Raw genomic sequence first — 17,465 nt, 5'->3', positions numbered from 1 at the left:
TCCCCCCTCTCGACCTGTGGCGGTGCTTGCCTTAGGTGAAAGACGAGAAAAAAGGGTCCACGTAAATCCAGGATGTGCTGGGCACCAGAAGCAACAAGCCCTCGCCCCTGATGCAGACACCCGGGAATCGCCAGCCTCTACCAACAACACTTCTGAGCTGCGCTTCGGTTCACTGCAGTGTAACCATCACAATAGCACCCAGCACCCGTGTTATATACCTTTCCGTTTCCAAACACTGGACAAATGCATCCTCTCAACGCCTCCAGGAGCCATGAGAGAAATTATCTTCCTAAACACCAAGGACATACGAGTACCGGAGGTTTCCAAGTGAATCACAGATCTCAGGGGTCAGTGCAGGCAAAGCACGGCTGAGGAAGACACACCTACCTCGCCGAAGGCTCCTGCTCATGGCTGGGGAAACCAACACGAACAACAAGAGCATATTCCCTGGGCAGCCGGCAGGCGCTGCAGAGGCACCTGCCATTGGTGGCTGCCCGGGGGTCCTTGGGAACTCTGCGTCAATCTCCCCCTCCCTGCCTCACTCCCCACACCCCAGCAACCCCCAGGCCCTGCACTGGCCACGATGCCCTTTCCCTGCCCCGCCCGTCTCCCTGGGGCTGGAACCCAGGCTCCCCGGCTCCACAACAAGCAGCTCGCTCAGCCCTATGCACAGCCAGCTGTGAGTTAAAACTCACAGCCAACTGGGTGGACCATGCAATGGAAGCTCTGGGGCTCCAGGCGATTTCTGCTATCACTACCCTTGTTTAAACAAGTGGGACACATTTTCTCCCTCTTCTTAAAACAAAAACCCCCCAACCCACTCCGACTCTTCTTCTCCGTCAGCCTTCCACCTCCGGCTCCGTTCCCAGAGCACGTGCCCTCAACGGTACTCACCACGACACACCACTGTGTGACTGACCACCACACCCTTAACAAAACATCAGCCCATCTGATCCCCCCAAAAGTGCTCCAATCATTTTTATCCTCAACCTCCTTTTCACAGGGGAGGAGAATGAGATTCAGAAGGTAGGCGATGTCCCCGACATGGTTCAGCTCATGTGGCCACACCAACTTCAGGGGCACTCAGCGATGTTAACGGTGGGACAACCAGCAGCAAAGCGGAGCGAGAGGTCGAGGGCAAGGGAGGCGTCTGGGAAGCGGGATTAAGATTCCTTCCAGGAACAGTGTATTACCGCCCAGCTACCACGAAACGACATGGGTACATCTCAGTGTACTACAGAGCCAAAGAAAACCCAGAAGATTTTCTGGGTAGGATCGCCATTTATATAAGGTTCAAAAATAGGCAAAATTAAAGTGTTGTTTAGGAATGCATCAGTAGATGGCAAAACTGGGGACACACAGGAAGGAAATGAGCACCAGGCAGGATGGGGGCTTTCGTCTGAGGTGGGAGCAGGGGCTGCTGAGCACAGGTATGCTGAAGGGCTGCTTCTTTTATGACTATTTATTAAACATCCATGTTTTAAGCACTTGTCTGTATGTATGTCATATTTCGCAACTGAATATGTGAATTATCAAAGACAAAAAAGTGGAGCCACTAAGTTCCTTCATTAAATAAGTGTCATTTCTGATTCCTAACCCTTTGACTCACTCCTATACCCTCAAATGCCAACAGGTGTAAAGGGCAGCTTCCCCAGTTTATTGCTCCCTTGTAACTCCAGAGCAATTAGAACACTGGAGGTGAACTGGAAAGATCTGGAAAGACCCAGATCCCACCACCTCAGATCAGAAGCAATGTCAACAGCAACCCCTGCTCACCAGAAGGAATCAAGGAAGGACACCTCTCCTGCTCAAATATTTGTCCTGCTCTTTTTACCATCCCAGTCATCACTGCACAGTTTATGTTTAATACCAAATGCCTGTAGGGCTACCAGGTCCCATCTGAGGGCAGGGGGCTTCTGCCCTCCCAGGAGGCCAGCTTTCTCGTCTCTCAGTTTCCACAGATGATGAGGGGCAGCAGAGTCAGCTGAGGCCTCGTGACTAGATACGTATGCATCACTGGAACGTGACAGAAGGTAACTTCATCACCCAACAGCACGAGCCCGAAGAAGATCAACCTCCCCACCCCAGAACTGGGAAGCAAGCCTAGTGGAAGGAGGGAGCTTCATCACTAAAGCTAACAAGGACAGAGCATGTTAACAGGTCTCCAGAGCCTGGACTTTGAATTCTGACCAACCTGACCTCAAATCCTAGCTCTGTCACTCAACGTGGGTATGACCCTGTGAAAATCCCACAGTCAAAGAATCAGGAAATAGGATTTCTCCTCTGTGGTAAACTTGGGACAACAGTTCCTGCTCTTTACAGAGATGTTGTAAAGAAGAGAAAGAACAAAGGTAAGCCTCCTGAATCACGGGTATTCAGCAAACGGTGTTCCTATTATCAAAAACACGACAATGCTGGCAGCATTATTATGTGGGGCGGGTGTGTGTGTGTGTGTGTGTGTGTGTGTGTGTGTGTGTGTGTGTGTGTGTGTGTGTGTGTGTGTGTGAAATGAATCTTGCTGTTTCCCACCCAACTCAGACACGGTACAGCTGGTTGACCTTGGGACAATTCTTGATGCTTTCTTCTCACATGACTGGAAAGCATAAAAATACTTAAAAATTTTTGGAAATCCTTAACAGATGATTCAACTCCATCAGCAGAAATACTAATTCCTGTCTCCCAACTTCCTTAAAATGATGAAATGTGAGGAGAAATTAAATTAAAAATTTGTAAAAGGAAGACACGGAGAACAGACTTGTGGTTGCCCAGGGGGAGGGGGAGGGGGAGTTGGGGAGGGATAGACTGGGAGTTTGGGATTAGCAGATGCAAACTTTATATACAGAATGAATAAACAACAAGATCCTACTGTATAGCACAGGGAACTATACTCAATATCCTGTGGTAAACCATAATGGAAAATATGAAAAAGAATATATGTATATATAACTGAATCACTTTGCCGTACAGCAGAAATTAATACATTGTAAATCAACTATACTTCAGTAAAACAAATTTAAAAAAGAAAAGAAAAAGAAAACTGGGTTCAAAAAAATTTGTAGAAGGAGAGTTAGGTAAATTATCTAGGGGTCAATCAATAATTGCCATGTTAATTAAGACTAGTAAAGACACACAATTACAATATAGATTTTCCAAAAGCCCAAATTTAACCCTAAAGCTTCTAATTCATTTTTCTGTAAATCTATGTTTCCCAGCAATAAGAGATACACATTCTAACTAGCGAAGGTGTTAACAATTAGGAAAATACCCCCCAAAAGGCAGGAAAAGTCAAAAATAAAGATGTTAGATAAAACAAGGCACCAACTGATTTGCAAATAATTGTTGACTATTCTGAAGTGCTCACATTGTGGATTTCAACTCTTACAGCAGTTTTCTACTGGCAAGGAGACTGGCGCAGAGATGACATAAATATGTTAAACAGAAAGCCAGTTATGTTTTCATTTTTAAAAATATACCCTTTGTTAAGCAGTGACACAGACCTTGGTTTAACGGTCTCACATGGTAAGAAACACTTGATGATATTTAGCAGAGACAAAGAGCCAACACCCTATGGCACTGATCTGGATTTTATGTTTTTTTTTTTTAGAGCAGAGCCAGTTTTCAGATCTTCATAGCTGCTGCCTCTCCTTTTCCTGCTGATTCTCAACTAGTCTGCTAAGAAGAAGGCACCAAAAGCTCCGAAGAGAACACAGCTCCCCGGACACCCCACAGACGTCTTCTCTGCTTCCCCATCCAGAGGAGGTCATCCCACCATACCTACCATAATGGTGTGTTCTGGAAATCTGGCCCGGACGAGCTTCACGAATTCCACAAAATGTTCTGAGTATCCATTGGCCACATCCAGGCAAATAAACTTAACCTGCGGCACAGCTTCCAGGATGCTGCTCATCTTTTCCAGATCATTCTTCCCACTGCCCGAACTCACGGCTATATGCTGTATCAAACAAACCAAGAGGCGTAAGACACGAACAGTAACCCTGCCTCCATCCACGCGCCTGTTCTGGGCACAGTACCCTGACCCTCTGAGGTTCACCCTGATCAAACAGACACACAGTGGACCGGCTCAAGAAACATGCAGCAGCAGAGGTAAACGAGATTCACTTCTTCAGCTACCTAAACTGACTCTGCTGTCTTTCCCACCATTAAACTGCACATATCCTGAGCCCTGGACCTCAGCCACAGAATCTCGTGCCTGGCTCTTGTTTCATTTCTTCAAGCTCTCCACGTGGAACTCGGAACTGTGGAGCCGCTGGTGCAAATTCTCCTCCAGGAGGAGAGGAGAGGTAAAGGGAGCCAGGGTGGCCGGTCTGCTCAGGTTCCTCATGCCAAAGCCGTGGCCATCACCCTGAGCATCTCGCTTAGGGGGCAGGAAGAAGGAGGGAAAGATGTCTAAAACCCCTCTGATAAAACTCCTTCCTGTTTTCCTTTTCACTCCCGATGCAACATTATCACAACATGCAAATCGTAACCTGCATGGGTTGCTACAAGTCTTAGTGTCTCCATTCAAAAGGCAAAATGTCCCAAAGTGCGAGAATGAACGAGCCCCGAAAGGATCCTTCCCATCTGCACTGGGACGTGTTTACATCTGAAGCCAGCACAGCCTCCTCCGTGACACCCTCTCCCGCAACCTCCTCAGCACTGGTGCTCTCCAACCCACCCCTCTGCTCCTCTCAAAATCTGCTCTTTGGATTTTAGTAATTTATGCCTCAACAAAACTAACCCATGGGATTGTGGCCAGAGTCGGCATCTCACCTTTTATGAGATATTTATATTTTATAAATTTATATAATGTTTATATTCTAACTCATATCTCTAAACTATAAGCCACAGATGAGGGACATATCTTAAAATCCTTTGTTATTCCCCCCAGATCACAACCATGTAGCTACAACTCAGATACTGAATGTAAGCAGACTGGTAATGTGATACATATTCACTCCAATTTTCACTCCTCCTGTGCCCCAAATCCACACGTTCTTTCCTTCCCACTGAGTTCTGCTACCATTTTCATTTTCTCCTTCATTTCTGTTAAAGTTTAGCAGGTGAAACTCAAGATTGGTTAGTTTCTCTCAGTGCCACCGAGTTTGTACCATGTTCCCTTTTTAATGAGCTCTAATTTGGTGGGAGTGGGGCAGTAAGTGAAATGACCACACTTGGTAATGAAAAAGCCAAGGTTCTGATGAATAATGCACTGCTGGAAACTCATGCTCCCCAAACTTCATCCAGAGAAGAGGGGAACAAGGTGAAACAGAGATAATCCATTAGAATAAAATATGGCAAAAAGGAAGGACCCACTAGTGAGCCAGAACTATTTTATCTCTGAAACCACTTTCTCCCCAATCAAAATCCACACATAGTCAAGGCACAGGAAAAAAAAAAAAAAAGAAGCCAGTGTAACTTCAAACAGTACAATATGAAGTCATTTTCCAATCACAGATGATCTCACCATGTAGAAAAGCATCTAAATGCAGAGATTCCTCTATGGCATTGACGTAGAACCATTCAAGTGTGCCAGGATCAAAGTCTGGTGTGTTCTATTGGGGCTTTTGTTATTTTCAAACTGCTTTTTTTTTTTTTTCCAGTAACAGTGTTACTGAGATATAGTCAAAAACAATTCACCTTTGAAACTGCACAATTCAATGGTTTTAGTATTTTTGGAGTTGTGCAACCATCACCACAATCAATTTTAGAACATTTCATCACCCCGAAAAGAAATTCCCACACCCTTTAGCCCTCACCCTCAAACCTCTCATTCCACAGCCTTAGGCAACCACTAATCTACTTTCTGTCTCTGTCTCTACAGGTTTGCTTATTCTGGACATTTCATGTAAACATAATCATGTACACAGCCTTTTGTGTCTGGCTTTTTCACTTGGTAAAATGTTTAAGATTCATCCATGTTGTAGCATGAATCAATATTTCATTCCCTTTCACTGCTGAATATTCCATTGTATGGATATACCAGATTTCGTTAACTCATTCATCACTTGATGGACATTTGGATTGTTTCCACCTTTTGGCTATCATGAATAATGCTACTGTGAACATTTGTGTACAAGGTTTTGTGTGAACATATAGTTCTGTATCTGTTGGGTCTATACTAGGAACAGAATTGCTAAGTAATATGGGAACTCTTATGTTGAACCTTCTGAGGAACTGCCAAACTGTTTTCCAAAGCAGCTGCACCATTTTACATTCCCACCAGCAATGTAGGAGGATTCCAATTTCTCCACATCCACGCCAACACTTTTTATTATCTGTCTTTTTGATTAAAGCCATCTTGGAGGGCTACTGTTTATTCCGCTCCATTATATTCAGCTCCAATTATAACAACTTGCTATAATTAGGTGTCTTTTCTGGTCAAAAGGCACGTTTAGAATGGACCCGTTCCCCGGAAGGAAACACTGCCAGGTCCTCTGCAAGTTCTCATGATAGAACACTTCATTTCTCAAGGGAAAAAAGATATTCCTTGCAGGTAAACCCTAATGTTTTTTAAAAAGAATACAGTACAGGCTTCCTGGCAATGATCAACGGCTGGGGGACCACTATTGCCTTCCCCAAGTTTCTCCCTGGGACTCTGTGTGTCTATCTGCTGCCAATTCAAATCCTTTTGACAACCCTAAAGATTTTCTTCCGAGTAGCATGGACATATATACACTACCAAATGTAAAATAGCTAGCTAGTGGCCACATAGCACAGGGAGATCAGCTCGGTGCTTTGTGACCATCTAGAGGGGTGGAATAGGGAGGGTGGAAGGGAGATGCAAGAGGGAGGAGATAATGGGGATATATGTATATGTATAGCTGATTCACTTTGTTATAAAACAGAAACTAACACACCACTGTAAAGCAATTATACTCCAAAAAAGATGTTTAAAAAAATAAAATAAATAAAACAAAAATGGAAAAAAAAAAGAGATTTTCTTCCCCCTGCAACAAATGTAATTTATAACCAGGGTGGAGTCATACCTGCAGGCATTCTGGGTGATTAGCGACAAAGAGCTTCCAGTCATCCAGGGTGTAATGCTTGTGAATTGCTGTAAGCATGGAGTGCTAGGAAGTAAAACAGCACCATTAGGATGAGAAGTCAAGGGAGTTCCACTCCCCCTTCCTCCATATGGCGAGGGTGATCCACCAATACAAAAGCATCCGGTGTTCCAGCCCTTCATGCTTAATTTGCTTTGAATATGCTCCTAGGAGGCCCAAACAGATGAAAGTGTAACTAGGGAAATCACAAAATGTGTTTTCCACTCTAATCTGATCAGACAACACAGCATTCAAGATTTAGGAGGCAACGCCAGGAGGCAGGAGGGTGGAATAAGGGAGAATTCTCAGAGCCCTGGGCAGCCCACACTTGGCTGAGGCCAAGAGCAGCACAGAGGGCTGGTCCCCTGCTCATCAGCAGGGCAGCCTGAAGGCAAAGTTATGCTTACTCAACCCAAAAGAACCTCAACTTCTACCTGAAAGCTTTTCTTTGGGTTCACAATCTAAACATTTCCTGCTAAAAGCTAAACCCATCAGGCAGTTGGTATTCTTGAGGGAGGGAAGTACATAAATCATAATCCTAAATCTATGACTATCAACCCAGCAAGCGTTTACCGAATACCTACTTTGGGCAAGCGCTTCGCATACATTATTTCACGTACTTCTCAGAACTTTGTATAGCAATAGTAGTTTCGTGGGCAGAGATGGGGCTTAAGAAACTTAAGTTTAAGAAATTTAACAATCGCTTGGCCAAAAATGGGCAAAGGCCAGAATCAAACTCAAATCTGAATGCAGAACCCAGGCTCCTCCTCCTGTATCAGGGCCTCATTCCTAACTTCTCTCAGTCCCCTCTCCTAAAATTCTACGACTTTATTAATGCAAGACACTAACTCAGTAGATCTTAGAAATGGAGGATTCGTAGGACCCGCACATGATTAGCTATTTCAGTGCCCACTGTCTCATTCATGGGGAGTCTTTCCTGTGCACATGGGGAGAGCACAGCAAGTTCTCCGTTCTTCATGGGCTAGTAATCTGATATGTGAACTCATCAGGGCTATTTATTGCTCCCTGATTCCATGCATTTTTATGCAAACACATAATTCATTAGGAGCAACGGCTGATCACAGGAGAGGGAGGGAAAAGATAGGGAGCAAAAAATACAAATTCCTTTTGCAATTAATTTATTAGCCTCTGGCCCAAAGCTCGTTGGGGGCTAAGGGCGGACAGACGAGGCAACTGATCCTGGACTCAGACAGACCACCCCCTACTCCATTTTGTGACTTCATAATTTGTTTGAAAATCTTCCTTCTAATCACGGGCTAATAATGAATCCCAGCACCTCCCGAGGTTAGACATGCTGTCCACAGCAAGAAGCTCTTTCAACTAATTGGATTTATCTTTTCACTTGGCAGGCATTAGCTACGGAAATAGATGCACATACTCTGCGCATCAGAAGCAGACATTTCACATCTATGATGAATAAATGCACTGAACCTCGGACACAAATGCAGACACAGATGTGTGAGATGAAGGTTTTGCCCACAAATAACTTTGTTTTTATTTTTCTAAAGCCAGGGCACTAGCTACCCCCTTTACAGGAAATGAGACAGCAGCTGGCTCAAGGGACCCTGAGCTTGTACTAGTATCTGTCGGTGTAAGTTGGGAGACAAATCCCTTATTCTGGAGTCAGTCTGAGTTTGAAATCTTGGCTCAGTGACTACCTGCCTAAATGCCTTGAGCCAAGTGACCTCTCCTCTCCTTCTCTGCCTCGGTTTCCTCATCTGTATAAGGAACCCACCTGTGTGAGCTGTGACCACATCATACACATTACAATCAGTGCTTGGCACCTAAGTTTTCTCCATAATGATGTAATAAATGCTACAGAACAGACGAAGAGGTTCTGTCTTCATTTTAAAGGTGCTGTCACTCTTCTATTAATACAACGCTCATCTAACTGTATAATATGGCACAATGTCCAACTTCTTCTTGTGTCTCTAATTTCCAAAAGGATCACGAGCATTTTCAAGAAAGAAATGGATGCAGATCTAGACCATCTCCCTGAAGGCAAAGTCCAGACTCCATCCACCTTCTGATGGAAGAGAGAAAAAGAAGTTTGAGAAGACTCAGAACCAAATAGTTCGGCCACAGCAAATGACCTGAAGTGTCTCACTTTTCTCCTCTTCCCTGTGTCTGAGCAAGTCCAGGGTGGGCTACTGACCACCTGTCCTGTGTGCTTCTCAGAGGGAAAAAGCCCACCGTCCTACCTGTGACATCACCACTGCCATCTCAAACGTCCCCACGGTGTCCATGTTGGCCACAATGATGGGAATCCCCGAGTAGGTCTGCTTCGAGTTCCGAAATGTGAAGGTTCGCTCAAGATCCACCTATTGCAAAAGGGAAAAGAAGTCCTTGGCTCTTCATGTGATTTCGGTAGAAATTCTAGAGTTTGGAGCAAGTGGAAAGGACACAAAGGAAGTGTATGTCCCTCGGTCCCTGGATTCTCTTAGGGGTTGGGCCAGGGGTTCCAAAGACAGGTGAGTCCCTGAGGAAATGGAGTCATGGGTTGTTATCCAGGTGCAAAAACTGAACCGGGCTCCTTACAATCCTCAAGCACCAGTACAAGGCACTGCATGTTCTGCCATCAAGCCCAGCCTCCAAATCAAAAGCTCCCTGCTTCAACAGCCTCTCCCATCCCCCTGCCACCTTCTGTCCCCAGCCTGGTTCATCCTAGTCCGAAACACCCACATACAAGTCACCTTTCCCCACTTCCAAGCACTGGAGGGACAGTTCCCCTTCTGGGAAAATCCACTCCACTCTTCCCTGCTAACCAAGGCCCTCCCTTTAATTCTCACCTTCCGAGAGAACCAGGCAATCCAAATTCACCCTGCAGTCAGCTGCAACCCATAAATCCCTTAGCCTTTCAACCTTCTCAGCTATTTTGTAACTATCAGCATCTTTCAAAGAGCCAGGAGGAAGGACATTGCAGCCATGTCTGTGCACATAACCACTTGTTCCTCTGACTTGCAAACAGCTCCAATTCTACCATAACTCCAACCTCAGGGTATTTATGACTAACTCAAGCGACAGGAATCCAGAACGAGAGCTAGGCCAGGAAGGTGGGCTCAGCAAAAGCAATGGGTAGGGCCAGGCGCTGGCCAAGAGCTAGCAGAATCGAAATCACTTCTTCGACCCAGGGCAGATCCCGGGCCTGTATACGCACAGATGCAATGCTCATCCTTCCCCTGCTCTGCTCTTATCCCAAGCCCCCCTCCCCACCCCCCAGCAGGCTCCACTTCCCAGGCTGGTTTCTGGCTGGGTTTGGGCAATGGGGTCACTGGTGGGACATGGGAAGACAGTGGGGGAGATGGTCCTGGGTGAAGTCAGAGTAGTTCTCCCAGACGCCCCCTCTGCCTTGGCCTGCACGGTCTTGGTTCCAGCTCACAGAGTGATCCCAGGCCTTGGGATCCTCCCCTTCGGGAGTGGGTTGTCTGCTGCCAATCTCTGGGGTCCCTCAGTATTCCATCCGGCATCTCAGCTGTGTCACAATGCCTTGTATTAAATTTCCTGTTTTAAATATGCAGCAATGTTCGTTTCCTCAGCGGGACCCTGAGGGATACAGCCCCTCCTGGAAAGGGGCACTTCCCCAAGGAGAACCGGCAGGCCAAACACAGGTGTAACTCTTAAGCTTCTGCAAGAATTTGGACCTACATTAATCCTGGCTGATTGAGGACAGCGGCAGTAATCATTTCCTACCAGTATTTATCTAGAGGCTTCTCCTATTTTTTCATTGGAGGTAACTTTCACCTTGCCATCAACATGTCAAAACGCCAGGGGACACCTCAGGTCCTTTTCACACCTCTTGCTCCTCCACACCCAGAAGGCTTCCTGGGCTGACGAGGTCATAAATATGGCGGCACTGGCCTTAAACAGCAATCGGTGAGGCGAAATGAGATGCTGTCACTGCGGGAGCACTTGTGGAAGGCATCTCAACCCTTTCCCCACTTCCTTCATTACCATCCTTGGTTCTACTTCAGTGAAGCAAGTTCGATCTGCATCCTGAAAGATAACTGAAGGGATCTATTAGCAGCCTTCTGGGCTGCTAATGGCGTGCTGACATTTTGGCTTTGCAGGCTTAAAACAATCGGAATTCCTTGGTCTCAAATTACTTATACTCCTCCCAAGAAGCCTGGGGAGGGCTGCTACGCTCTGCACCCAGCTGAGCTCAGAGTGGGTTTTTCTTGGTGCTCCAAAACAGTTCTCCATGGAAAAGGTCAGCCTTGGCAATGAACTCTTCCCCTCATTTCTACTCTCCTGCATACGGCGGAGTCTATGCGATCCTTAATTCTAGGAACGAGAAATAAAATACCTTCCCCGACCTTATCCACACAGACGGAAGGACACAGACACACACACACCCGAGACGACCAGTTGTTCACGGAGAGAAATATTTTAAATATTCTAGCCACCAGAAACAAAACTTGGCACTTAATCTGCCACAGCTGGTCCATGCACCAAATATAGCACCTCCAAACTCTCTCTGCTAAGCCTGGTTTGAAAGGGCACATAAAGTAATAAGCCACCCCTCCCCCACCTCAATAATACATGTTTCTGCTGTTCTTTAAACATGCCTTCGTCATAGTCCTGCAGCCCAACATTTGGGGGCCCCGAAATACAAATAGAGGCCCACCTGCCACGTTTCTAAACATCTCAACGTTATGAGCAACGTGTAAGAAGCTGCTACACAAATTTTGTTCTATCCTCCTACCTTTACAACACAATTTCATGAATGACCTGGAAAGCACCAGAACATGGTGTCATGGGAGCCAGCCCTGGCCCGTCTCTTCCCACGCACATCCTTCTGGGCACACACAGACACCCCAGTCTGCACACTAAGCTCCATGCACACACGTCCATCCCCACCAACAGCGGTCACCTGGCCACTCTCTGAGGTTAGAGGCGAGCATATCGGCAGCAAGGCTGGCCCTTGGGAAACACACCTGGGGAAGAGGCCCCCCGTGCAGGCCTTGGAATCAGCTCGAAATCATTTGGGCAGGAAATCCAGGATCCTGAGTATCTGGAGCATGGCCTAGAGGGAAAGGCCCAGCCCTCAGCTCTGTCCAGTGAGGAGGGGACAGGGGAGCAGAAGCGGAGCCCGGGGCAGGGGCCTCTTTTCCCTAAATCTAGGGCTGGTGCTGTTAATGAATAATCTAATAAGAGAATTGCTTTATCTGTCTCACCTGTAGACTGTAAGTCGAAGCGTAGGGGCAATGCCTTTCATCTCTGTGGTCCTAGTGGCTCAAAAAGGGTGGAATAAATTAATGTCTGGCTAAGGGGTAAGGATGATATTGTTTTGGACCCCAGCCTTTCAGGGCAATGCATGGTGGGCCCCAGCCCGGCCCTCTGAACATGCTCGGTCCCCTGGAAGTTTCACCATCAGGTGTCAGGATTCAGAGATGCGCATGCAGCCACACACTACCAGAGAGCCACGGGGTTCCACAAATGCAAAGGCTCCGGTGGTCAGTCTGTGTGCACACCAGAATCACGGTGGGATGACTCCCAAATACACATGCTCAGGCCACCCCAAACTTAATAAATCAGAACCTTTGTGTTGGAGACCATATGTGTATTTTGGAGTGTCTCCCTAGGTGATTCTGATGCATTAAGAGCAAGCCTCATCAAACCCTCCAATGTTACAGAGCAAAATTTACAGAAGCTGTTACGGTTTGAACTGTCTCAATACCCAAAAGGTATTGAAATACCAACCATCAGTACCTGTGCATGTGACCTTACTTGGAGATAGGGTCTTTGTGGATAATCAAGGTAAGATGAGGTCATTAGGGTGGGCCCCATTCCAGTATGACTGGTGTTCTTATAAAAAGGGGAAATTTGGACAGAGACACACAGAAAGGGAGAATGCTGACTGAAGAGGAAGGCAGAGATCAGAATGACGCATCTACAAGCCAAGGAACACCAAGGTTATGTGTAAACAACCCGAAGGCAGGAGAGAGGCGTGGAAGATTCTTCTCCCTCACAGCCCTCAGAAGGAACTGCGAGACAATAAATTTCTGTTGTGTAAGTCACTCAGTCTGCAGTACTTTGTTACGGCAGCCCCAGGAAACTAATACAGAGCCCAGGTAATAAAATAACTAGCTCAGAGCTTGGAAGAACCCAGCCGATATTCTCTCTACTCTGCCATGGTCTCATTCCCCTTGGGCCAGCCTGCCGTCCACTGAAGCTGGACCAGAACTCACCAGAACTGGTCCATTTCTCACTGGACTACTGGTGAAAAAACGACTATGGAGTCTTAAGGAGACGGATAGCTCGTCAGGGCATGTCTTCTCTGTCCCAGGACAAGTAAGTGGCCAATTTTCCTCCACTGTCTGACTTCCAAAGTTATGGTTGTGTTAAGTTTGTGGTTTTTTAACAAATCTTCCTAGCTTAAGGGCTAGGGTGGGACACTGGAACAAGAAATGGCTCCCGAGGAAGAAAATGCTCAGGGAGTCAAGGGATGATGTCACCTCCCCAGTGTGTCAAAGAAAGACAAAGTTCTTGCCCAATCGACAAACATGTCACTTCCTCTGAAAAGATTACCCAAATGCTCCCACGCAGCCCTGTGGCCCTTTATTCCTGTGGCCCAAAGCCTTGTGAAGACGTGAGCGTGGGCAATGGACGCACAGTGCGGAGACTGCCCATCTGTTACAACCACAGGAAGGCGACCTGGGCCACCTCCACCTGTAGCCTTCGCCTCTGGGAGCTGACCTCAAATTCATTTTATGTGACACTTGTGGAAATGCCCTTGCAGGAGCACTAAACTTCTGAGTGGAAGGGCACTCTGCCTTTCTCTCCATTTCCTGCTCACTGCCTGATGATCCAGCAGCAGGCCCAGCTCTTAGCAAAACTGCTGCAGTGATAAATCTTGTCAGTTGTCATAACTCTCCCTTCCCAGCCAGACTCTGCTTTCACAGGGTATGCTTTCTCTCCCGGCTCCAGTGTTTTCTCTCCTGGCACCACTCAGATCTGCTCTCTGGTTAGGCTCAAAGTCCGGTCATTTACCATTTAGTTTCAAATTTACACTCAGGTATCCTCCTGCCTGGGGGCATACATTTAGGATTCTATCTGGTCGTACAACGCAAAGTTTTCATCTGCTTACAAGAAATTTCAGGCATCCACAAGCAAACTGAGAAGACCTTGAGAGGGGATTAGAGGTCCACCTAGATCCTCAACATCACTGAAGCAGGCAGCCAGGTGATAGGGGGTGGCCAGCAGGCAGCTAAACGGTGACGGGAACCAAATGGAAAGGCAACGCCAGTTAACTCAGGTTTCCAGGCAGGGAACTGGCAAACGTGGAAATATGAAAACACTTCTCAAGGACACAGAGATCTCACTGCTATGTGTACATGTAGACTGCAAGGTGTCATGGGAAGCCGGGACATTAACACTTTCAATCAGCCCAAATTACGAAACCAAATGATGCACGACAACGTCATACGATTCCCTGGGAAAGAGTAATTCATTTTATTACATAAATCCTGAGTTTTACCTTCACAAGAGGTTTCCTGCCTCAGAAAATACACATAATATATCCTTGTTTTAAACATATAACTTTTCTTAAGATAAGTTTCTCTCTACTAAGTGAATTGTGAATATTTAGACTATTGAGGCCAACAAATTACTAGTCTGCCCAGAATCCCCACATCTCATCTTGGCCTGGACTCAGGTACCAGCTACCGCTTAGACTTCAGGAGGAGACCAAGGCCTGCCATCCCAGCTGTTTATTGTTCTAAGCCTCTGCCTCGCTCTTTAGCACCCGAAAGGACACAACAGAGGACAGGAACCGAGTTGAGCAATCCAGGGGGATAAGGGTTAATCATTCCTCGCCTCTTCCAGTCCTGGCTCCAGCTGCCAACCCTCCTGCTTGAGAAGGTGAGTTGGGAGGGCCTGGTCATTGGCTAAAGCAGCAGCAGGCTTCCTTAATTCAAACAAGCCCTCAGCTGGCAGCACCAGGCACTGCAGTTAGGAGTCAGGCGGGGGCACCGGCAGGCAGCCCAGGGCCTCGCAAGGGGATTTATTTATGGTCCTGGGAGCAGGGCGGATGAAGCAGTACGCTGGCTCAGCCTCCTGCTGTTTACTTCTGCAGCCCCCGCTTCCAGACCCAGCAGTTTCCTCACCTTCGGCTCCGGCTCTCAGCCCGCCACGCAAAGCCACGGTCACCGGGATACACGACTCCGGGGGACTCTGCCTTTGTGTGCAACTAGTTTATCCTTCACGGCTTGACCTTCCTCCTGCCCCCCTCCCTGGCTATGTCCAGTCTGGTCTCCACCTGTTCCTCAGGCTTTGCTCTCATTAAGGCAGGACCAGCAAAAACGCCTCCACCCCTACTCCCGCACCCCAGTGCTCCCAGCTTCCCAAACGCTGGGCTGGACTGAAGCGGTCCAGTAAGTGGGTGCCATCAGGCACAGGTCCGCAGCCCCACTCCCAGAAATCCACTGAAACGCAGAAAGTAAACCCTGAACTTTTGCCCCGGCGTCTCCCTGTTTTGCAGACGTTTTTAAAAAATTCCATTGCTGGACCTGTTACTAAAGCAGCCAGAGTTCCCCGCACTGAGAGACACTGCCCCAAAATCTCCTCTCCCTTTATACTTCTTCTCTGCTCTGTGTACCCCCCCCCCCGCCGCCATCCTCTCTAAGTCAGTTGGCCCCTTGGTCTTCGCTCCTCTGGGGTCTAGTTCTATTGTGTGCTTCCCCTCGCCCACCCGACCGGACGGATTTAGAATTTTAGGCCGGAGTCGGACCCCTTAAAGACACCTCCTGTCCTGGCAGGGAACCAGCTGCCTTTCCCCTTCTACAGTGGTGAGGAGGGCAAAGGGGGTCAGCGTCCCATCCATCTCCAGACACACAGAAAAGCTGGCAAGGCTGGCACATCCCAGCGCCTTGCACCCGCCTCCCCCGCGCCACTCGGGCAAAAGATCCCACCTCGGCTCGGCTCTTGAGGCTGCTTCGCTTGGGTCGGAGCAGGACATCCTTGAAGTCTAGCTTGAGGTCGGCATCTATGCGGGGCATGGCGCCGGCGGCGCGCTCGGACCGGCGCGCCGGGAGCCCGCAGCTCCTCCCTGCGGCACGGGCTGGGGGGCGGGAGCAGCCGGGGCTTGCGGGGGCGTGGGGAAAGGGGGCGGGGCGGCGGGCACGCGGGGCTTGCTGTGCCGCGGCGGGTCCTCGGCCGGGCGTGCACGCCGCGCCCTTAAGGCCTGCCGACACCTGCAGCCGCGCTTGGCCCGCCCCCGCGCCCTGGGGGCTCCGCCCCGGCCCCGCTCCCCGCCCCCGCCGCCCGCCCCCCACCCCCGGCCGGGGCCCAGGGGACGGGGGAGGGGGTGGACCGACGAGTTGGGGACAGACCAGACAGATGCTAAGAAGCCCACTTGTGTGACATTTTTAACCACCGCCCGCCCCTGTTGACGGCCTTGCTCATCGCGATGACCGAAGTGGCGGGGATTGGGAAGGAGGGGGAATGCACACCGTCTTGTCTGTCACCGACGTCCTCTATAGGGAGACTGGGCATGTGACCGCCTTACCCGAGGAAAAGTCCTCCCCTTGAGAGGCTTCGCTTCTCCTTTCTCTAATTTCAAGCCCCGTGCGCCCGTCAGGTGCTGAGTCACACCTCTCATGTGCCAAAAACTAAGAAATCCCTGGGAAGTTGGATCGAATTAGGAAAAGAGAGTGGGCAGGTGAATCTATTTAGCAGCAGTGGGCTTGTTGAGGCCATTTTTGAATTCCCTTTGGATTTCAGGGGTTGGTTTGTTTGTATAAAAGCGTGATGTCTGTAGTCAGCGCAGATCCTGGGATTCGAGGGACCCGAGTCCCTCTGAGAGTTATGGGTGATGTCAGTTTACTCTTAACTCACTTGTTGACCACACGGAGCCGTGATTATGCATTAGAAACATGCTTAAGTGCTCGGCCTGCACCTGTTCGTTCACTCCACAGCAACCCAAATGAAGGAGCCGGTTTGCAGATAAGGCAAATGAGGACCGTATAAAGGAAATAACTTGGCCAAGGTCTCAGTAAAGTTAAATATAAATCTCTCAGCCCTTAAAACTTACTACAACGTTAGCTAAAGCTGCTTTTGTCCTGGGACCTCTCTCTGCCTGGGTTCAAAACCTGACCCCACCACTTTCTAGCTGGATGACCTTGGGGGGGTCACTTAATTTCTCTAAACCTCAGTTTTCTCATGAGTTAAAAGGTGAAGAAAAACGTTTAATGCTAACCTCTCCCAGGTTTTTGGGAGAATTAAATTGTGTGTGTGTGTCTCCCATAGTTACTCAATTAAGTGGTAGCTATTTATTTGGGGTCACACGTTACATTATGTGCTTTATGCTTTATATCCTCAAACTAGATTGCTAACTGCACAAAGGCAGGGATCACCTTTCATTTTCTTCAGTTGTCTGTAGGCTCGACCTGTTCTCAATGAACT

The 17,465-nt window shown here is 48.1% G+C and overlaps 1 protein-coding gene across 1 annotated transcript in view; it reads right to left on the bottom strand.

Moving 5' to 3' along the window:
- GMPR (guanosine monophosphate reductase) overlaps positions 1-16,237 on the bottom strand; it is a 42,175-nt gene extending 25,938 nt beyond the window's left edge. The window contains exons 1-4 of the mRNA XM_061195754.1: positions 15,974-16,237; positions 9,266-9,385; positions 6,987-7,070; positions 3,779-3,952 (exon numbers count right to left, since the gene is read on the bottom strand). Of these exons, the coding sequence (XP_061051737.1) occupies positions 3,779-3,952; positions 6,987-7,070; positions 9,266-9,385; positions 15,974-16,060 (465 nt within the window). The 5' untranslated portion in view covers positions 16,061-16,237. The remainder of the gene's footprint in view (positions 1-3,778; positions 3,953-6,986; positions 7,071-9,265; positions 9,386-15,973) is intronic.
- Between the last annotated feature and the right edge of the window lie 1,228 nt (positions 16,238-17,465).

Source organism: Eubalaena glacialis, chromosome 7, assembly GCF_028564815.1.
Source record: "Eubalaena glacialis isolate mEubGla1 chromosome 7, mEubGla1.1.hap2.+ XY, whole genome shotgun sequence".
NCBI lineage: Eukaryota > Metazoa > Chordata > Mammalia > Artiodactyla > Balaenidae > Eubalaena > Eubalaena glacialis.
This window is presented reverse-complemented; position numbering and strand designations above follow the sequence as displayed.